The sequence below is a fragment of the Culex pipiens genome, chromosome 1 (assembly GCF_016801865.2).
Source record: "Culex pipiens pallens isolate TS chromosome 1, TS_CPP_V2, whole genome shotgun sequence".
Lineage (NCBI taxonomy): Eukaryota > Metazoa > Arthropoda > Insecta > Diptera > Culicidae > Culex > Culex pipiens.
Window position 1 is genome coordinate 56,122,823 of NC_068937.1, and position 22,663 is coordinate 56,145,485.

The 22,663-nt window shown below is 44.4% G+C and overlaps 2 protein-coding genes across 6 annotated transcripts in view; both read left to right on the plus strand.

Moving 5' to 3' along the window:
- LOC120417756 (breast carcinoma-amplified sequence 3 homolog) overlaps window positions 1–5,119 on the plus strand; it is a 36,878-nt gene extending 31,759 nt beyond the window's left edge. For all 5 annotated transcript variants that reach the window (XM_039579914.2, XM_039579911.2, XM_039579913.2 and 2 more), the window contains exon 7: window positions 692–5,119. In XM_039579914.2, the coding sequence (XP_039435848.1) occupies window positions 692–3,099 (2,408 nt within the window). In that variant the 3' untranslated portion in view covers window positions 3,100–5,119. The remainder of the gene's footprint in view (window positions 1–691) is intronic.
- Window positions 5,120–15,419: 10,300 nt separating this feature from the next.
- Window positions 15,420–22,114, plus strand: LOC120417780 (uncharacterized protein K02A2.6-like). The gene is made up of 5 exons (XM_039579936.2): window positions 15,420–17,162; window positions 17,228–17,607; window positions 17,678–18,377; window positions 18,531–21,585; window positions 21,712–22,114. The coding sequence occupies exons 2-5, from the start codon at window positions 17,231–17,233 to the stop codon at window positions 21,879–21,881; spliced, it is 4,302 nt and encodes a 1,433-aa protein (XP_039435870.1). The 5' UTR covers window positions 15,420–17,162; window positions 17,228–17,230; the 3' UTR covers window positions 21,882–22,114.
- The last annotated feature ends 549 nt before the right edge of the window (window positions 22,115–22,663 follow it).

Genomic DNA, 22,663 nt, shown 5'->3' on the forward strand with positions numbered 1-22,663 from the left:
GTAACTTAGCCCTTGCACCACAAATCATCGCGAATAATTTCGGCAAAAATCAAACAAACAAGAAGAAGCAAGAGCAAGAAGAAAAAGGGAGAAAAGAAGCCAAAGGCAGGTGGTTTTTCGTTTAGCTAACTTCGGTTGCTTTAACTTATCTTTTCCAAATTCTGTTATAACGTGACCAAGCGAAACAAAAACAAAAAAAATCGATCTCTTTGTATTAGACTGTGTGCGTTTTACTACACTTGATTTTGTTCAGTAGTTTTGTTACTTTAGTTTACCTCTCGGGCAGTCGTTTTCTTGCAAGCTTTCATTAATACAAAACCTAATAATTTACGTTTAACATCGATTACTATAACCACATACCGTTCCAACACCACGCCCAACATGCTCAATGCGCTGCTTTCGACAATAAATTTGGTTAAAAAGTAACCATTTTCTCCCTGTTTCTTTTGTCTCCATTGTTTTGTTCGCACTTTATTCGTTAACTGTCCTACACCTCGAACCTACCCCCAAAATTACCCTGAGGGCGCGTGGTGTTGGAACAATTTTGCATGGTTCGGTACTCAAGAAAAACCTGCCAACAGAGCAGTTTAAAAAAGATTCCGTAGCTCTCTCAGAACAACACTTGCCAGCGGCTTTGACTGACCACTTTTTCTCCCCTTTTTTTCTTTCTCTTTTTTCTCTCCTATTTAAGGCTACGCGAGCGCCACGCCCATTCCGGCCGGTCTGTCCTCGGTGTCCTCTTGCTCCTCCACCTCGATCTACTCGTCGACCCACTCGTTGAACTCGATCTGCGATCATAAGCTCCCGCCCCAACCGTTGACGTACGTTTCGGCGGCGTCCGCGTCCGGGCCGCAACATGCGGGACTTCCGGTCAAGCATGGCGGCGGTCATTTTCACCCCCACCACCATCACTTGCACAGCGAGCAGCACTCGTCCTCGTTGCCGGCAAACTGCTCGCGGCCGGCTTCGGCGGCCAGTAGCCGAGCCTCGGGGTCCGTAACGATCGCGAAGGTCGTGAACCCGCTCGGGACGGTAACGACCGTTAGTAACGTTGGCGGCGGCCGTGAGGGTCAGGATTCGATGGGAGGGGCTGCGGTCCGGGATTGTGACGTTTACATGCACGAAAACTGTGACGAGGCACTGTTCCGTCCGGTGGTTACCGTTCACGGAACACCCGGCGAAGCCGAGCGGGAACGTCGTGGATCCTCACTGGACCGCTTGACCACGGCGGTGATCGCTAGCGATGGGCCTGCCACGCTGATCAGCCGAGAACTGATAGTGCCGGTCATTGAGGAGAAGGACATGGTATACTTCAGTAAACCCAAGAAGAAGGACGAGGAGAACATTGCCAAGTTCGAAGAACTGTCCTCGATCAACAAAAAGAGCAAGAAAGATGAACCGGAAATCATCGAGTCGATCCCGGAAACAACGGACCGCAACATGGCAGGAGACTTTGTCAATATTGAGGTGATCGAGCGCAAGGCAGAGGAACCGAGGCAGTCAAATAGCTACAAGAAAAAGGAGAGAACGCCTCCAGCATCCGCTAGAAGTGAAGCCATGAAGAAACCTGCACCGGAACCGATCGAGGTCATCGAAATACTTGAACCGATGGAGGAGCTAGAGCTACCACCGGTTGAGAAACCCGCCCCTCGGAACAACAACAAGAAAAACGGAAAGAAGAAGGAAGACTCACAGAAGGCAAAGTCACCACCAGTGGAAACGAAGCCGACAAACAAGCAAACAGCAGGCAACAACGCGGGCAACAGCAACAATAGGAAAGAAGCCAACAAGCAAGACAATCGAAAGCGTAAAGAAAAGCAACAACCTGCGCCACAACCAGCTCCGGAACCGGAACCGGTGCGTCTTCCGTCGCCACCACCACCCGCACCGATGGTGGAGGACGAAATTCTAAAATCAATCTGCGACGAGTTTCCACCGCTGGAAGCACTCAAAATTGACGATTTGGAACTGTTTGGTGAAACGAATGAGCCGGAAAATTTGAAACTGACCCGAGAGGACATTTGCGTCCAGGAGTCGATGCTAGCTTCCGGCAAAGCGGAGGCAGCGTCGGAAGAACCGGAACCGGTGGAGTTTGGTGGCGGCGAGGTTGAGCTCGGTCGCGATTCGCAGTGTGCTGTCGATCGGGATCGGGAGGTCAAGTGTGACGAAGAGGAAGTGGGCACGGTAGAGTTTGAAGATAGTAAGGAGGTCGCGAAGCAGGAAGAGTTTTACGAGCTGTCGACGCGGTACGAGCTGCCGGCATTGGAGCCGTTTGTGTGCAAAGATTTTGAAGATTTGGGATTTAGCGAGGACGTTAAGAAGGGGGGCAAGAAGGCGGTTAAGCAACCGAGCGAGGAGAAGACCCTGATTAATTTCGAGAGTCCGCTTCAAGAGGAAGCTAAGGAAGTGGAAGTCCAGCCATCGAAGAGTAAGTCAATTTTGGATGATAGAAACATTGTGTTTGCGATGTGCTCGAGCTTGCGCGAAGCAACGGACTTTGGGGAATCGAGCTGTTCCGGAAGCAAGAGTCTGTCCACGTCTATTACTCGGCAAGCCGACTTGAAGCCACAGCTTTCGGTTGAGGGGCAGGACTCGGACTACAAGAGCCTGGAGCTGGAGGTGGACGAGAGTGCCATGTTTAACTCACAGCTTCCGGCGTCGTCGGCTTCGGACGAGGAAACTTCCAACTCAAACAACGACGACCAAGAGGAGGAAGCGAAACCGTCGTCGTCTTCGTTGGGTAAACTGTCCCAAGGAGACGACGAGGACGAAGAGCTGCAACCACTGATCTCCAGCAACAAGACGTCGTCTTCGTCCCTGTCGACCACGGTCATCGGACCGCTGGTCGGAGGCGGACTTGCGGACAGTCTCAGCGGTTCCATGACCACTTCCGGCATTGTGGCAGCGGTCGGAAGTTCTGCAAAGACGACATCATCAACAACAACAGCACCATCAGCACTGCCAACGACGGAAGCGAACCAAAGCGAGGACTGCGGAAAGCAGACGGCAACGGCCAAGCAGACAACGGCCGGCAACGGTAACGGCGGCGGAGGAAACAACGGCAATGGCAAGAAAAAGTCCAAGAAGAAGCGGAAATAATTGGCGGCGCAGCGGATGATGCTGCTGGCGGCCACCAGTGGCGCGGTGGTCGCGCTGATCTTGGCAACATCATTGCTGGTTCTGCTGCTCGTGCTATCGTATCTGCTGGTACTGCGGCTCTGCTACACGCTAGTGTTATATTTATTGTATTATTTTTAGAGCACAACGCACTCTTTCGGCGTTACGCCCGTTACCCCCAGGCTGTTTCCTCTTGTCTGTAACGGGCTGTTTCATTTTTCTACTTCGGTATAGTTCTAACCTTCCCGTGTCTATCTAGGAGCAAATCATTGGCGTAGATTTATTATTTTACTTCCGCCAAATATTTATCGGTTCAAATTTGGCAAGCGCCTTACGCGTTCACTCAATGCATCTTTAGTAAACTTAACGTTAACAACCACTAGAGTGAGCAAGACAAACTGTTTGTTTGCATCCCTTTCGAAATGTAAACACTGATTTCCGCTACTCGAACCGAGAATGAACTCCGAGTTTATTCGCCGTTTTGTTAGTTGCACTGGGTAACGCCTAACGGCGCTCTCGGAACTGTCTCTAGATAACGACAAATTGATATCAAACTGTACGGTCGTGTGCAGTTGCCAGCTTTATTTATGAAACAAAACACATATATTTTAACCATAACAAACGAACTATTTTTGTTGACAGATTTTTAGTCATGTTTTATTTTTTGTGTATCAAATCGTTCAAATCGTGTAGACTAGTAAGGGCATTGTTGAAACCTGGACGAAATAAAGCGTATTATTTATACAAAAAGCAAGGCAAAAAAAGATGAGAAAACATCTCACTCGAAATTATTTCGCTTGAAAGTTGCATGCAAGTCAGATATGTTTTCGTCGGTAATTTAGAGTGAATTTCGTAGTTATCAGATCTAACAAAAAACAACCAACACCGTTAAAGAGAAATACTTGAAACGTAGCGACTAAGAGCTCAAAAACGACTGAAAAACAAACAAAACATTTGCTGAATAAAAGAAATGAAGAAATGTTGTTTCGGCTAATTAAAACAAATTCGTTTTCATAGTGAGAGCAGCTCCATTCATGAAGCGTATAAACACACACCTTCACACCAAACCACACACAAACACTCATGACTCACGAATGCGTTCATCATTGTTGTTGATAGTATAAACAAAATAAAAATTAACATGTGCATTACACATGAAGCGGTTATTTATTGTAGGAAGACCAAATTGTGATGCAGAAAGCAAGGTTATTTTTCATACGTTTTTTTCTGCAAAACTGCCGAGAGAGTAAACGACGCTCTGGCATTTCCGTACCACACACTCTCTTTGGCAGGTGCTCTGTGAGAGCACATAAAAGAGAATGTGCAAAACGTACGAAAATGCGATTCTGTCGGAGAGAAAAGTTTTGCTTGCTGCGTTTGCAGTCATAGTCTTATTTTAACAAAAAAAAAACTACCAACCAATTAAATTAAGCGATTAAAATTGGTCAACAAAGCGCCCTCGTTCTCATCGTAGGATCTCTCATGTGTAATTTGCCTTTGTTCTGCTTTTTGCTCTCGAACCAACTAAACGACTAAACGACAAACACTACCGGCAACATGAAAAGAAAACCTGCATCACACAGCTGACCGTACCTAACCGTGGTTATTGCTACCACTAATTTGAGACACCACATAACGGACGCAACACAAGCTAACGGACAACGGAAACGCGATATGTCAATGTGAAACGCGAAGGATTAAAGTAAAAGAAAACACTTACATTAGCACTTACTTGTTGAAATATAGTAGCGAAAGAGGGAAAAGAAATGGGGGAATAAAAAGCGCAGAATTCATAAACCACACAAATACAACAGCAGCAAAAAAAGCAAAAAAAAAAAATAACAAAGCAAAATAAAAAAAGAAATGTGATTATTTGTATATTTATCGATGAGAAGCAGAAAACAACTAAAAAAAGTAGTACGAATAAGATTAAATTAATTTATATTAAAGTATAAGTTACAAAGCAGAGATGATGAAAAAATGGAAATGCAAAAAAAAACAACACTAGACAAAAGACAAAAAAAAACAAGAATAAAAAGTGAAAAATACGAAAATCCAAAACTTGCGGCCTTTTTATTTTGGACCTGACAGTGACAACGCGCGGTGAAATCTTAATGGCGTTATCGGCAGCATGTGTTGTCGAAACCTAACTGTAAACTAGAGGTGGGCAAAACCGCTCTTTTTTAGGAGCCGCTCATTTTCGTTCGCTCATTAAAAAGAGCCGCTCTTTTGAACGGCTCTTTCGCTCTTTTTCAAAATTTTGATGAAAATGTGTTTTTTTTTTAAGAATCGTGTGATTTTAAAAGTTATTTCACACTGGACTTTTACAAATTATTTGAATAAAAAAAATTAAAACTAAAAACGAGAAGATGTCCTTGAAAACCATAGGTCTTGGCGGTCTCTATGTCAAGATTTCTACTCGAACCTAAACATTTGAGTAATTGAATGGTATCCAAACTTAAATCTAGGATTGGAAAAATTGCTATTAATTTTAAAATTGCGTTTATTTCTGCAAAAATTGAACTAATGCTGATATTTTATTTGGAGAAAACATTCTGTGAACTCTTTTCTACATTCTAATTTAATCGATAAAGTCTATAAATGCTGAAGTTGATTTGGACAGAAGGATTTTTTTCCCCTAAAATCTCTAAACTATTCAGAAGATTTTTGATAATATTATGCAATTTGAAATGCTCAGATTTGTATTCCAGTAATACTTTAATTTATAATCAGTTGTAAAGTGAAAAATATTTTCATGTTGTTTAAAAAAATCTTTTTTTTTTGGTTTTTTTACAGGCATGGAAATATTTGGAATTGTATTTTCAATACTCAAAAACAAATTTAATACTACATTTTTTGGAAATTCAATAAATTATATTTATAACAAAAATCATGCCATGTTGGGCCGGTTCTTTCAAAAGACCGAAGTTAAAAAAAGAACCGCGGTTCTTTTTTTGTGAGCCACGGTTCTTTCGCTCTTTTCAGTGAATCGGCTCTTTGAGCGGCTCGCTCTTTTTTTGCCCACCTCTACGTAAACCATGTCGACGATTTAAAAATGATTTTTTCCGGTAACGCCAACAGGATTTCTTCCAGCAAACTTGATTTTAAAGTTCGAAGAAAATCAACCCATTCGTTTCCTTCTGTTTATCTTTTACAGATGGCCCAGCTTGTGGCGGCGTCGTTTCTTCTTCAACTAGCGGTTCCGGAGGCGGCGGTGGTTCCGGTGGTGGGAACCCCCTCTCCCTGACCCACGTGGGCATCCAGTCGCTGGTGCACCTGGACCAGGAGGACATGAGCAGCAGCAGCTTCAGTTCGGCCAGCCGCGCCTCGCTGGACCTGCAGCCGTCCACATCCGGCTCGCCAACGGCTTCCTTCAGTGGTGAGAATCTACTGCACTTTCATGGCGACTCAAGCGGATCTTTATAATATAGAGCCAGCGGCGGCGGGGGCGGCGGAAGTGGCACCGGAACCAGCAGCAGGTGCCCACCAGCGTCGTCGGCCTCGTCGTCAAAACGTCGCGGTGGACGGTGCCAAGCCCGGGCGCGGAAAGATCCCACCGGAAGTGCCGTCGCTGTTGGCGCGCGAGAGCGGCCGGAACCGGCGACGGAACGTTCCGGGAGGCACCGAGAATGTGAAACCATCAGCGAAAAAGACGGCGGAGGCGGCGATGGCGACGGCGACGCAGAGAAAGATGGCAATGGGAATGACCGGGAAGCTATTGTTGGGGACGGTTCTGGTGACGGCGGTGGTGACGACATTATTGGTGATGCTGGCAACACTGGACGCCACGTGGATCTGGTGACGGGGGTTAGTGTGCGTGTGTTTCAGTGGGTCCGCGGGATGAACTTTGGCTGCAGGCGGCGGGGAGATGGGTGCGAGGAGAAGCGTTGACATGGCGATAATATTCATGAAATATTGGGAAATGCTTGTGAAATGATGGTATTTCATTGACTAAACAATAATATGGATATGGTTTTGTGTATAAGCTACGGTATAATAAAATGGCGTTAATATTGGAGATAGATTTACGATAGTTGCAACACTTGGAAATCTAAGGAAACATTTCAAAAGGGCGTAACTTTAAATGCAAAAAACCAAGCCTCATTGTTAAACGCACATTTTTGTTGACAATATCGCTCAGATGTCAAATTTACTTTAGTCTTTTGACAGATGTCGGCCAAAATTTGGTTCCAAAATTTTACGAAAGAAATATTTCATTACAAATTGTTGAAATATCTGATTTCACAATCTTTATTTTGTTTGAATATTTTTATGGTTCGAAATCTGTCAAAACTAAGTCTAAAACTGCTCGAATGGAAGTGCTCCATTGTTTGAAGTTTTGATACAAATATTTACTTTTGACAGCATTCAGTCGTTCCAACTAACGAACTCTGAATCGCTAGTTCGAAAGCAGTTTCATCATGGGAATGATTTAACGAGAGGAATCACAAATCCGCATAAATAATTTCAAGATTGCTCAGGTGTAAACCGAAAACGCGATCAAAAATTAAAGTGGAAGAATAAGGCATTTAACTGCTTCTTTAATTTTCGGTGTACAGGCGCCAGGACTGTTTAATCATTTTCTGGCGTACATTCAATTTTGCAGTCCAAAACCAGACATTGAATTGGAAAAATAAAATTATTTTTTAAATTACGTCGAAGACCAAGATTGTTTACTTTTTGCTCTTTTGTCTGACAGTCTTGGTCTGACAGATTTGGTCTGACAGCTTTATCATGGATTTTGGTCTGGTCTAGACGAGGGATAGGACACAGCAACTTTCTGAGTTTCATTCGACTTAACGAATCCGCTCTGTACAAAAATGTGTTTTCTCGTACATCCGGATTTTAGATAATTAGGGAAACAGCAACTAATTCCATCGCACCTCTAATGTTGCCATATCAGCACATTGACGTTCACAGCTCAAAAAAAGATTTTCCGACAACGAATGTATCACCAAATGTAACATCTTCAGTGAGCACACTGCTTTAAGACATTTCCTGAGCGAATACGAGGAAATTAAAGCAGTAATAGGCAAAAATAAAATAAATCGCTTCGATTTTTGTGTGCCTTGATTCAATTTTAACGACGCTCACCGGGCGGCTAAGTTGCACTAACCAAAACGTCAATTTCTTGCCTGTTCTGCCTCGGTCTCCTGAGCTCAATTGACCACTGAATTAAAGTCAGTTTCCAGCAAAATCTTCTTTAAAGTGTCTGTTAACTATTTACTACAGCAACAAGTACGACAATTGCTTCAGTTTAACAAGGACAGCATTTAAACTTAAAAAATAAGTTTGACACTTCAAGTATAATCGCAGCATGCCAAAAGAAGATGCCGCCAAAAAAAGCACCAGGTGAAACGCGTACATTTTGCATGAAGATATAAAGAAAATAGGACAGAATGGGATACATGCATGCATTTCCCCTAACTGGAAATCAAAATCCCTTTCCATCAATTCTGGGTTTTTTTTTTAAAAAAAAAGGTCCAGTAAACCAAATTTTCAGTTTTGGCTTTTTGGGTGTTTTTATTACCCCAGACTAAAGGTGGTTTAAAAAACACCCAAAAAGCAAACACTGGAAATTTGGTTTATTGGACCTTTTTAAAAAAAACTCCAGAATTCTACCTACACTGAAAAAATCCCACATAGCAAATTCATATGCTTTTTCACGTGGGTTGCTCCAAAAATCAACACGATAATTTGCCATGCTTTTCCCTTGACTTAGATGTGTTTTTCATGTGACATTTATGTGATAATCATTTGAAATCAGCTGATCGCAAGCGAACTTTTTTTCATTCTTTTATCGCTTGGTGTTCACTTTGGATTCAATAGAATTTCACTTGGATTTGCCCCATTCGACTTTTCCCTTGATTTCATAGCGAAAATCACGTGAGATTGAAATGTATTGGTTCTTGAAGGTGTTGGATAAAAAATTTCTTATTCGTAAGATGGCGACGGACGAAGACGGTCCAATTTGCGTATTCTTTTATTGAATTAATTCTTTTACAAAAGAATTGATATTTTTTGTGTATAAAACTTAAATTAAATCGTATTAGAACTTGTTGGTAAGTATGTAAACAGTGAAAATTGTAAAATTACATAAATGCTAACATTCGGCAATAAAATTTCAGGAATTAAAACTTCGGCTAAAAGTTGGCTCCTGACGCTGTATTGGCCAATTGGTCCGTTAACTTCGAAATCTGGCTGCGGTACGATTCGCGTTCCGAAACACACAACAGCCGTCGGCAGTTTCGTGACGCGGTGCTGGGCGACATGGCTTCTCGTCACCGTGCTCAAGGGCACGCGATCCAGTTCATCAAGGTCGAGTCGGTGGAGGCCTCCGAGAACCGCCGTCAAGCCGTTTCACGGCTTCAAGTAACAGTTCTTGCTGGTGCAGCGATACCATCACAAGCGGTACCGGAATCTGCTACCAGTGAACTGTGCCGTCGACGCCGATCCTGTACTGTTAATTTCATTTTTTAGGGAAAGTATTAAGTGAAGTGCAAACAAAGATCGATGATCTGGTTGTTTTGATTCGAATAATTTGTAATTATTATTTATATCATGTATTAATAAACAAAACATGTTGAATAAACCTTATAATCGTAGTAAAACTTATTTTAAAACAAATCGAAAATTATATGCAATATTCAGCTCACATGAAAATCACTGGAAAGCCAGTGCATTTATACTAAAACATCATTTGAAATTCATGTGCACACCATTCAAAAGCCATGTGAGCATTCACGTTAAATTCACGTGTTTTGTATTTAGATTTGCCGGTTCATGCGATGGATTTTTTTCAAGGGATTTACACATGACATTCACATGCTAAGTCGTATGGGGTAGATTCATGTGCAAAACATGTGATATTGCTATGTTCCTTTCTTTCAGTGTACTTCCTCAGCAATCCTTTCGTTTGCTTCGTGAGTAAACTGAACCAAGAGAGATTAAAATTTTTGGAAAAAATAAGGGAGCTTTGAAAAATTGTAGCGCCAAATCCAGTTTTGACTTCAGATGTCAGAGTGACATCGATAGTCACAGTGTTTACAACAAATTTCACATTTTATAATATTTGAAACAAAATTCTAAATCGGTTCGAAATCTACCATTAGTTTTCCTATTTGTCAAAAAATAAAAATTCTGATATTTTTTTTTAAGGATAAACGCTTGTTTAGGAGTTTTAGTTTCTCTTTCGAATTATGCAACTGTGGGTGAATCTACCTCCAAAAACTAACGGCCAACATAATATTCATTGTTAAATACCTCCACACCCATGGTTCCAATTCTGCATCAGAACGACTAGATAGTTAGTGCGAGCGGCCGCACGAGTGTGAAAGATTCAGGGTGCCAGGTTGAATGCCATTTAAATTACACATGTGTGCGTGGCATATATAACAAGAGACATATTCCCACCATTTTACTGCTATCGTTAATATTAAAAAAAGATTATAGAGTGATAAGCGACACTTACTAAACTTCAAATTATTCATTTCTTCCCTTTTTCCCGCGATCAAGAAACACACCGTCTCACGCTATACAACAATACTTTTAACAAAAAAGCAGCAAACTACATCGCAAGTCATAGGATTAGATTATATTGCAATCCAAATACTAAACTGTACTATAAACTTATATTTTTTCTAATGTATCACAACTACTATTAAAAATAGAAATAATTTGCAAAACAAAAGAAGAAGAACGAACCTTGCAAAACAAACAAACAAACAGTGGAAAAGTGTTAAATGTGATAGAGATCCGAGATCAGACCGATTGAATGGTGTAATAGTGAATGAAAAAGCTTAAGAAGCATCCTCCCCTCCCTTACAAACTTCAGAAGAACCATAAAATACATCACAACATACTGCTAAAACATGATTACTTAGTAGAAGAGTTGTTCAGATTAAACAATAAATTAGTCAAGCAACAGAGAATAAAAAAGGTTGGAATGAGCAAGCGAATGAGACAGGTGTGCCATTAAGTGAATGTGATTTGAGCGAAACTGCTAGTATTTTTTTGAGGCAGTGGAATACGCGGAGTGATATTTGCATGTGACCATAGAGAGTAGATCCTTTTTTTTATTTCTAACAAATTATGTTACGTTACAAACAACCTATCGTTACAGCTTTCTAAACCGAATACCGACACAGTGGCAAAGTTGAGTTAGATATTGCAAAAAAAAAAAAAACAAATCCAATTTTACGTTAGCGCAATTTAATACAAAACAATATTGGAATGATATCGAAAGTCTTTCAAAAGGTGGTGTGTGTTGACCGACGAAATAGTTAAACTTTTGGAACAAGTTTGTGCAGCAAAGAAGAAGGGGCAGGTGTTTTCCAACGAGAGTAACTTTGGAGCATTTTCAAATACAGGAAAAAACATACATTTAGCAAAACAAAACAAACGTACACACACTTAAAACAAGCAACGTAATATTAACAATTTTTATCGTGTTGATTTTTCAATAACTATTAAATATTGTGAGTTATTTTGAGCAACAGAAAGGCTAGCCAGAAACGATATTCCAGGTGATGAGTAGTTCAGAGTGTGCAAGAGTTTGAACGCAACGTATCGCATTCCTACGAAAAAAAAACATGCAGCAACACTTTAGTTCCATTTAATTTTATGTTAACTTTATGAATACGCTGAACCAGGCATGGTTACAGCGCATAAATTGTAGTTCTTCCTAAATAGCTTACCCGTTTGTGCTCCATTAAGGGAAAAAAATATGCATGTGGAAAAGGTAAAAAACGCAAAATATACATATTTTCTAAACTATTGGAAGCAAAATTAAATTTGTCAAAAAAAAAAGTTGAGTGAAGAAACTTGGAATGTATGAAAAAGTTACAAAAAAGCCAAAACATTTTGCTGCAATTGATTGGAGTTCATTCAGCGGAAAAGGTGCGTCTCACACTAAGTTCATGTTTTCTTAATGCTAGCTTAGAGCTACGACCGTACACTATACAAAATAATATACAAGAAAATTACAAACAGTAAAGAAGAGCAAGGTTATTGAAGGTGTTTCGACTGCAGTCAGCATGCAGTGTGGGGAAAGAACTTTGTATTACTACAACAATAAGAGACGACGCAGTGCAGTGCAACAAAAAAAAAAACAAAATAATTTGAGGAGTTTGGTAAATATGTGGAGGAATAATCAAAGTCATAAACAATTGGAAGAAACATATATTCTATACAATACATTTTCTACGTCACTATAGCTACTATTGTAAAGTTACAATAAACCGGAATAAAATACATATATTTTGAATGTATCAAATATGTTTGCTTATTACGATCCGAAATTATCCGTTATAAAACATCAAAACTTAATAAATAAGAAGTTAAAAAAAACCGATATGTTATTAGGACGCAGCACGATCTCCGGAAAAATCCGAAAAATTTCTGGTCGTTTGTAAACTCGAAAAGAAAAACGGACGGCCTGCCACCTACGTTGTACCTGAACGATGTTGTTGCTACTACTCCCGAGGAAAAATGCGCGCTTTTTGCAGCCCACTTTAAGGACGCGTTCAACTCTAGACCTGCTTCGGAGGCGTAAATCATGGCGGCAACACGGAATACTCCAGCCAACGCATTCGAATGTTCCTTTACGGAGGTTGGGAATGGCCAAGTTACTGCCGCTATTGACAAACTCAAACTGTCCTACTCGGCCGGCCCCGACGGCATTCCTTCCTCTGTCATCAAACGTTGTTCAGATGTTCTCCTATTGCCTCTTTCTATCCTCTTCAACCTTTCTTTATGTCAAAGTACCTTCCCGGCTAAGTGGAAACGCTCTTTTATGTTTCCAGTCCACAAAAAGGGTGCCAAAAGTAGCATCAAGAACTATCGTGGAGTCACCTCCCTCTCGGCCTGCTCCAAGGTTTTTGAAATCCTCATAAACAGTGTCCTGTTTGAGAGCTGTAAACACTACATCTCCACAGACCAGCATGGATTTATTCCGAAACGTTCGGTTGCCACGAATCTGGCCCAATTCGTGTCTCATTGCCTTCAGGAAATGGATGCCGGAGCGCAAGTCGACGCTGTGTATACAGACCTCAAGGCTGCTTTCGATCGAGTCGACCACGGAGTTCTTCTGAAACGACTGGAAGTACTTGGAGTTTCTGCTAATCTCATTCGCTGGTTGAAGTCCTACCTCACTGACCGGGTTATGCGTGTCAGGATTGGGAACTCTGAATCGGACATATTCACCAGTCTGTCTGGCGTTCCCCAAGGCAGTAACTTAGGGCCCCTACTGTTTATCCTGTTCGTCAATGAATTGGCACTGCTGCTAGCCGGAGGATGTCGGCTGTTCTACGCAGATGACGTGAAAATATTCACAGTTGTAAGGAGCGTTGCCATCACCACCGTGGGTTATCCCGAAACACGGCTCTCTATGGAGCAACTCGTAGTGGTCAAGGAGGCGCTGATTACAATGATAGGCAATCTCGTCAATCCGGTGGTCAGGCCTAACTTCCGCAGCTGCGAGTTCAAACAGGGGTACCTGATACTTGCGTGCGGAGACGCTTGCACTGCGTCCTGGCTGAAAGAGACTATCACCTCACTCATCCCGTGGGAAGGTGCTTCTCTAAAAGCCATCGAGGTCACAGATCTGCCGAAGCTGCATTCCTTTACGGCGTACGTCTTCGACAGCTGCAACGACTCCACTCTACGCATTCTCCAGCTTATGGAGAATCAAAATATCGGTCTCAGCACCAAATCCTGGCGGGTAATCAAAAGGAAAGTGATTGCCAAGACGGTGGAACTGCTGCTGGAGGTAGATGAGAAGTCAGCAGAGACCATCGCTGCCAACAACTCCCACCTGAACTTCAAGTTCAGCAAGGTTCGCTTGCGCAAGGTGACCGGGGGCGCATCCACCGCCAAAAGAGGAAATTCTGTTGCTCAAACGAGCAATCCCGCGAAAGGTGGAACGGTACAGCAAAAAGGCAACAAGGGGGGCAAGCAACGACCATCTGCGAAAGCAAACGCGGTTAAGCCCAACCCCCACGCCCAAAAGCAAAAACCAATCGCCTCTAGCACCGATGCTGCAACGGGTACGGAGCCAAAAACCGCTCGCGGTTCAAAGCCCCAACCGCCTGGAACCAGCAACGCTCAGAAACCCCTCAAGGGCAAAGGAAGCAAACCCGTAACCCCAAGCTTGCAAGCCTTGGGGAGCTTACACGAGGATCCTGGGTCCTCATACATCGGCGACACAGCCGTCGGAATCCGTCAACCGACGCTCGAGTCCAATGGACAACGGGCAGAAGGCGGCACACCCCCTGGACAATGAGCAGCATCCGCTGCATCCAAGTGAACCTTCATCACGCTAAGGGCGCATCAAGTGTGCTTAGCAGAAGGTTCACAAAAGAGCAACTGGGAGTTGCTCTCATCCAGGAACCGTGGGTAAACCACAAAAAAATACGCGGACTTACTAGTCCAGACAGTAAGTTAATTTACTGCAACTCGCAGACATCCCCAAGATCTGCAATTCTGCTACGCAGAGATATCAAGTATTCTCTCATTACAGAATTTACCCAGCGTGACATCGTAGCTGTAACGCTAACGGTTCCAACGACCAGAGGAAAGCAGGAGGTGGTCGTTGCATCCGCTTACTTCCCGGGTGGACGCACTTGTGCGTTACTGCAGGGCTGTCAACAAACCGTTCCTCATCGGTTGCGACGCGAACGCCCACCACACCATATGGGGAAGCACAGACGTCAACGAAAGAGGTGAGTACCTTCTTGAATACCTGTCGTCGCATGATGTCAATGTATGCAATAAGGGCAATGAACCTACTTTTGTTACTGTCGCAAGACAGGAGGTTTTGGACCTCACTCTGTGTAGTGCTGCTTTCGCAGACAAAATAAAAAACTGGCATGTCTCTGAAGAAGCTAGTCTATCTGATCACAGACAGATTGTCTTCGACATAGAAGCCAGTCAACTGAAAAGGGAAACGTTTCGTGACCCATCCGACACGGACTGGAATGCCTTCCGAGGTCACCTTTCCCGGTCCAAACCACATGCCCCTCCACGGATACGAACACCCGAAGAATTGGACAATGCAGCGGATATTCTCCAACACAGAGTCACGGCTGCCTATCAGGCAAGCTGCCCAAAAAAGGTGAGGGAAATCTGTCGGGACGTACCGTGGTGGAGCGAAAGCCTGAGCAACCTCCGTAAGGAGGCACGAAGGCTTTTCAACCGAGCAAAGCTCACTTCTGAATGGGATGCCTACAAAGCAGCCCTAACGAAGTACAACGCGGAGCTGAGGAGGGCCAAAAAAACTAGCCTGGCCAATTTCTGCGAGGACATTGTCATATCCCTCGACATTTAGGCTTAATTGTCAGTTTGACGTTTTAGCAATTGGAGCTCACGAATACAAACAAATGTAATGAAACTATAAATAAAGCTACGACCGTGTGTCGAGTCCCTTTTTCCATTTGGAACATCATACGAACAAGAAGACTTTTATTTCCAAAACCGATCCGTCTCTGCAGTAGTTAACAAGTTTTATAACTGGCGACGGGGAAACAAGAACAGCGCGGCTGATCGGAACAATTACGTGCGTGGACGGTAAGGTGCGTGAATTGGTCGTATAATCGAGCAGGAGGAAGCGGAATATTTGCTGGTTGGAAACCTCGTGCGGCGGCGTAAGCAGCAGCCATTTTGTTTAACCTGCGGTGACGCCGGGTGTGTGTGTGCAGATCTCGCTGGTCGGTGGATTCCGTTTGACGGCAGGTGCTTGTGGCATTCTGGTTTAGAGTGTGCTGAGTTTTGGGTATAAGGGATTGAGAGTGCAGAGTTGTCAGTGTGGGTGTCATGGTGAGTGGAATAAAGATGGAATGGTTGGCTCCCGTTTTGGTTATGGATAAAAAGTAAATAGGTGTTTTATTATAGAACCGAGGATGTCACATTGGCGATCCTGCCATGACAATGATAAATTGGTTGTTTTAAAAATAAGTGTAGTGCATTTGTAAGTATGGTGGAATAAAATTGAAGGTAGCGTCAAAGAAAAAAAACAGAAAGAAAGGATGAAGGAAAGACGGGAGTCAACGCATTAGTGTGTTGCGGAGATTTTTTTTAGGAAGTGTTGCCAGTAGAGCGGTTTGAGTAAGGCTAAACAGATCAAATATTTAAATTGAATCGAGAAATTAAAAGTGCAACATGGAGTTAAACTTTCTGTCAAGCTGCTGTGAAGTTTTCCATAACACTTGCGAAAGTTTCACTCCATGTTACCGGCTCACATCTCTCTTTTTAATTTCTCGATACTGAGCAGGAGGAAGTCCATTGCCAGTTGCATGATTTGCTGAGCAGGTTAAGACCGTTGCCAGCTGTTGTTTTTTTTTTGTATCACTGAGCAGGATAAAGTCCATTGCCAGTTGAAAGTATTTGTTTTACTGACTGAGTAGGTGAAGACCAATACCAGTTGCTGAGCAGGATAAAGTCCATTACCAGCTGTTGTTTTATCACTGAGCAGGATAAAGTCCATTGCCAGTTGAAAGTATTTGTTTTACTGACTGAGTAGGTGAAGACCAATACCAGTTGCTGAGCAGGATAAAGTCCATTACCAGCTGTTGTTTTATCGCTGAGCAGGATAAAGTCCATTGCCAGTTAGAAGTAAATTGCTTGCGACGGTAGAGAAAATTTTCAACAATTTGCGGAAAAAAAAATGGTTGGATTATAGTGATAAACCAGAAAGTTGAAAATAAAAATAAATAAGAGATACTGGCTGCACTGCTGTTATACTTGATCGAGTAAGTCGACATGACAGTCGAGGCGGCGAGGCAGTTTTTATTTTCGTTCGTCGATTGTGTTGTGGCAAAGTTTGCAGCCTTCTTCCGGTTCGGAAACGAGACAAAAAATTTGTCATTTGTCAGAGAGTGAGGGAAAAGGCTGTGTTCGGGCCATTCATCGTTGAGGCATCACAAAAATAAAAGCATTCAGTTGCTACCCGCGTGCTTGAAAAGTCCAGTGAAGCATTTTTGTTGATTCTTTTTTTTCAAAACGGTTTTTGTTGTTTTTGCGTGATTCGGTTGAGATTCGCGAAATTCAAGGTAAATTATCTGAATAGCACGCAAGGTGTTTGTTGAAATTGGGGAAATTCTTATTTTTATGTTAGGACATGAGTGGCAAGTGGATCGAGACCGATCTGTCGTCTGACGAATCTGACGTCGAGGTTTTGCGGCCTGCCTCGGGAGCGCAGGAAGTCGGAGACCCACCCGTTCGATCCCGGGAGGCCGAGTGGCTATCGGGCTCGTGGCCTTTAAAGCCATTCGATGGCTCGCTGCTGCCGAACAACAGGAAAGCGGAGTGGGTCCGGTTCAGGGATCAATTCCTTCGGATTGTTTCGTGCAAGGCGCCGGTCGAGGCGTCCACGCGGCTAACCGGCATGAAGATTTTCGCCGGCGAATTTCTACTTGGGATCATCGAAATGCAGCAAAAGTTGATCGGCCCAGACTCGTATGACGTATTCTGGGAAACGGTGGATGCACTCAATAGGTGACTAGTGATTATTGAAGCTAGAATACCCAGAATCTGAAATTTACGTTCGTGTTGATTAATCTCACAGGTACTTCAACCAGATTTGCGACCCTGCGAAGGAACGTATGAAGTTCAGAGAGATGAAGATGAGCGAGAATGAACCGTTCGACGATTGGATTCTCCGGCTGGAGTTTCAAGCCAAGTATTGTGACTTCGAGGGTAAACAGAGAGAAGAGGAGTTTTTGCAAGCATTATTGCGACGATCTATCCCGGTGATTTCGAGCAAGCTGTACGAGTCTTCGGGCATGCTGGGTAACGATCTGCAAAAGATCATCAGTCACGGCAAGCATTTGGACGAGATAAGACGGGAGGCGGCTGAGGCTGCCAAGCAGCAACAGAATGAAAAACTAGGCCAAGGTTCGGGTCTACACCAAGAGGAGGAGAGGTTCAAAGTGGTCAACGCGGTTCGTGTGGGTAAACCGAAGGCGGAACGTGCTCGTCATGATTCGGGTCGCCAAGTCAGGAACTACTCGGGCGGCCAGGGAAGGTACCGCGACTGGCCGATGCGGCGAGAAGCCTGGGAGAAAATGTCCGTGGCTAGCTGCTCCAGGTGCGGCCGAATGCACGGTCCAAACGATTGCGCGGCTTTCCGGGTGAAGTGCTGGAACTGCGGCTTTTGGGGCCATTTTGCCGAGTTCTGCAAAAATCCGAAGCAAGAGCAGAAAGGACCACGCGACCGCCGTTCCTATCCGGAGTCGGTTAAGGAAGAGGCTCAGCGGATTAACCAGGTAGATACTGATAAGCCCTAATCTGTGGATAGAGACATCATAGATAAACAGACAATAAATGATGCTGTTGAATTCAAACATAGAACATGAATTAAAGGGTTTGGGTTTAAAATAATTTTTTTGTTTGTTTTGTTTGTCTTTTTTTTAATGTAGTTGCTCGCTAAAGGTCATGAGGCTCCACCAGTTTCGAATGATCCACGTTTCGTGTACTGTACGATCGGGACGGAGAGGGTGCGTTTTCTAGTGGATACCGGAGCCACTGTGAACACTGTCACGGTGGGCGTTTGGAATGCGCTAAAGACTTGTTGTAGATCTGTCCTACATGAGGTGGAGGTCCATCCGCAGGAGGTGTTGAGAGCTTATGCAAATCAGAGTCCTCTAGAAGTCGAGTGCTCGTTCAGAGCGTACACGGGCGTGGCGGGTCACAGTCAACCCTTCAAGTTAACTAAGTTCTTCGTTGTCCGGGGCACGGAGTTGTCTTTGCTCGGTTTTGGCACTTCCCAAGAGCTGGGATTGATACGGTTGGGACCTCTGAGCGAAGGAGAGACGCAGTCTACTGGGGTGCAAAATGAAGGTGTATACAGCGTGAATGCGGATGTCTCGGAGTTCCCGAAGGTTAAGCTGGCCCCTGTCAAATTCAAGGTGGACGAATCTGTAACGCCGAGGCAGATTATTCGCTATAACATTCCGAAGGCGTTCGAAAACGCCACCAACGAAAGGCTTCGAGCAATGGAGATCAGAAATATTATAGAGAGAGCAGACAAGGAGGATGACGTCATCACGCATGTGTCACCGTTGGTTTTGGTGCCGAAGGGTACGAATGATTTCCGGATTGTGGTCGATTACAGAGCTGTAAACAAAGCGATCATTAGAGAGCCGTACCCCATGCCATCGCTGGAGAAGATTTGGGCAGAGATTCCAAACGGTACGATGTACTTTTCCAAATTGGACCTTCGTGATGCTTATTTTCACATTGAGCTGGACGAGTGTGTGCGTCATTTCACCACGTTCATGACGGCAAACGGTCTGATGCGTTTCACGAGGTTACCTTTTGGACTCGCCAATGCCCCGGAGCTGTTCCAGCGCTCGATGGAGAAGCTGATGAGCAAGTGCAAGAACATAATTGTGTACCTCGACGATATTCTGGTGTATGGAAGGACGCTGGAGGAGCTGCGGGCGAACGTGGCCGTGGTCAAAGAAACTCTAGAAGGAAACAATCTCACTATAAACGAGGACAAATCCGTGTACGATCAGCAATCAGTTGAGTTTTTGGGATTCACCATTGATGGTAGTGGAATTCTACCTACGGACAAGAAAATTTCGGACATTAGGCTGTTTCAACGTCCCAGGAATACCTCGGAGTTGCGGAGTTTCTTGGGGATGATGACTTTTATAAGTCCATTTATCCCTAATTTCGCTCATAAAACGAAGCCGCTTCGGGAGCTTCTGTCTACGGAAGCGAAGTTTGAGTGGAGTGAGGAGCGGCAAGCAGCATTTGAGGCACTGAAGGATGCTGCAGAGAACGATTTGGTTAAACGTGGATTTTTCAATGAGAACGATCCAACTGTGCTGTACACCGATGCATCACCCTGGGGAATAGCTGGAGTGCTGACACAACAGGCGAGCGACGGGGAGGAGCGGCGGATTATTGCTTGCGCGTCGAAAAGTCTAACGGTTGCTGAGTGTCGTTATCCGCAGTTACACCGTGAAGCGCTGGCGATAATCTGGGCAATGGAAAGGTTTGCGTATTATCTTCTAGGAAGGTGGTTTACGTTGAGGTGCGACAGCGAAGCATTGATGTTTATGACGAAGGTTAAGGGCAAGGACGTCGGGAAGCGGATTTTGTCGAGAGCTGAAGGTTGGTTGCTGCGAATGGATCACTTCCATTTCGAATTTGAACACGTGTCGGGCACAAACAACATTGCTGACGCGGCTTCCCGGATATGCGCTAGGCGCGACGAACCTCAGTTTGGTTTAAACAGAGAACCGCACGAGTTGTGCTTGGTCACAGCAGACCCAGGGGCTATCAATGAACATTTGCTGGCGATGACGTCATCGGAAGTGAAGGAGGAGTTATTGAAGGACAGCGAGCTACTTACATTGATCGATTGGTTGGAAAAGGACGAAAAATGGCCAGCGGAGATCATAAAATATCAAGCTTTCCATCGTGATTTGTTCATGCAAAATGGACTGCTAATGAAGCAGGAGAAGATCGTGCTGCCTATTGTGTTGCGGTCTCGCGCGATACGTGTGGCCCACCTAGGCCACCCGGGTATGTCAACGATGAAAAATTTTTTGAGACAGGGGCTGTGGTGGCTGGGTATGGACCGGGAGATAGAAGATTTTGTTCGCAGTTGTCCGGAGTGTCAATTGGTTACCAAAACAAACAATACGCTGCCGATTACGTTGACCGATCTTCCTGCTAATCCGTGGGATTACGTGTCGATGGATTTCTCATCGGCGTCCGACATCAACAGCTGGAAAGCGCTGGTCCTCACGGATAACTACTCGCGATTTTTGGTAGCGTTACCAATGGAAAGGACTGATGCAGAGGCTGTTAAAAGGGCGCTCAAGAAAATTTTTAACACTTACTACATTCCCAAGACCCTGAAGGCGGACAACGGACCACCATTTAGCAGTGTTGAATTGAAAACATGGCTGCAAAGGGTGTGGGGTGTGAAACTGATTCACAGTACGCCGCTGAACCCGACTGAGAATGGTTTAGTTGAACGGAGTATGCAGGGTATAAATAAAATCTCAGCGATTGCAAAGCTAGGTAAGAAGTGTTGGAAGGAAGCGTTAGCAGAATATGTGTCAGCTTACAACACGTGGCCGCACCAGGTGACAAAAGTCCCACCGGCCGAGTTAATGTTCGGTCGAGTGGTGAGAGGCCTTCTTCCAGACGTGAGAACTGAGCGCTGCCAGCTGATCGATGATGAGCTGCGGGACCGAGACCGGACGTCGAAATTCGACCGGAATTCCAGAGAGGATATCAAACGTAAAGCGTCTGGTTTAGATTTAGCGATCGGTGACACAGTTTTGGTTGCTCAAACAAAGCGGGACAAGGCGGATACCCAGTATAGAAATGCGTTGCACAAAGTGGTGGCGATAACCGGAGCTGGTCGAGTAACGGTCACTGATTTGACTACAGGAAAGACTTACGATCGCAACGCTAAATGCTTGAAGAAGTTCATCAGGCGGCAAAGTAGTAAGTCTGAATTTCATGTTGTTCATGTTAAGTGTTTACTTAGACATGGTTGTTGTGGTTTTTAGTTGAAATGGTTTAATCCATTTTTTTTTTCTCGTTTTTTTTTTCTCTTTTGTTTCATTTCAGCTGAGCTGGAGGGGGAAGAAGAACCGGAGAAAGAGGAGGAAATCGGCAGTCGCAGCGTAGGCGTTGCCATTCCGGCGGCATCAGACGGAAAGGATTCGGATGAGGAGCAACCTGTGTCGAAGCGCCGTAACGTCAGGGAGACTAAACGCCCAAGTAGATATTTAGACTAAGTTGAGAGGAGTTTTTATCTCTGAAAGAGATCGTGTGGTTATACCGTTGAATATAAAAAAAGGAACATGCTAGTTTGTTTTAGTCAAAGGGGAAGATGTGGCATTCTGGTTTAGAGTGTGCTGAGTTTTGGGTATAAGGGATTGAGAGTGCAGAGTTGTCAGTGTGGGTGTCATGGTGAGTGGAATAAAGATGGAATGGTTGGCTCCCGTTTTGGTTATGGATAAAAAGTAAATAGGTGTTTTATTATAGAACCGAGGATGTCACAGTGCTGTGACGTAGCCGACGGGACCGAGAGCGCAAATCTTCCGGGAAGTTCCGGGTGCTGGATATTTCGACCGGTGGGAGAATTTCGGCTGGATTTTGCTGTGTTGCGGCAGGGCGTTTTTGACCAGGGCCGGCAATTGCTGCTCGACGTGGTGGTTTGGTTGTGATCTTGCGGAGCTACGGAGGACCGGTTCGGGAAATTTCGAGCCTCGTGTGGATTTTGAGGTTAGGTGTCCATTCCACTTGTGGAGTACTAGCAAAAGCTGGCAAAGGCCGGGCACGTGGTCGGTGTCGGCTGGAAGCGCGGCGTGGTTAGCGCATCGCGATCAGCTTAAACCACATTACCAGCAACAAGGCGAGCGGCCGAACCTGATGACGCCGTTCGAAAAGTCTACGCCGAGCGCGGCAATGGTCGATGTGGACGTAGAAATGCTGAATTTGGACGAGAACATGTTGGGAACCGGATACGGTGGGAGCGGTTTGTTCCGGGGTTTCCCGGAGCCTGTCTCGACCGGAT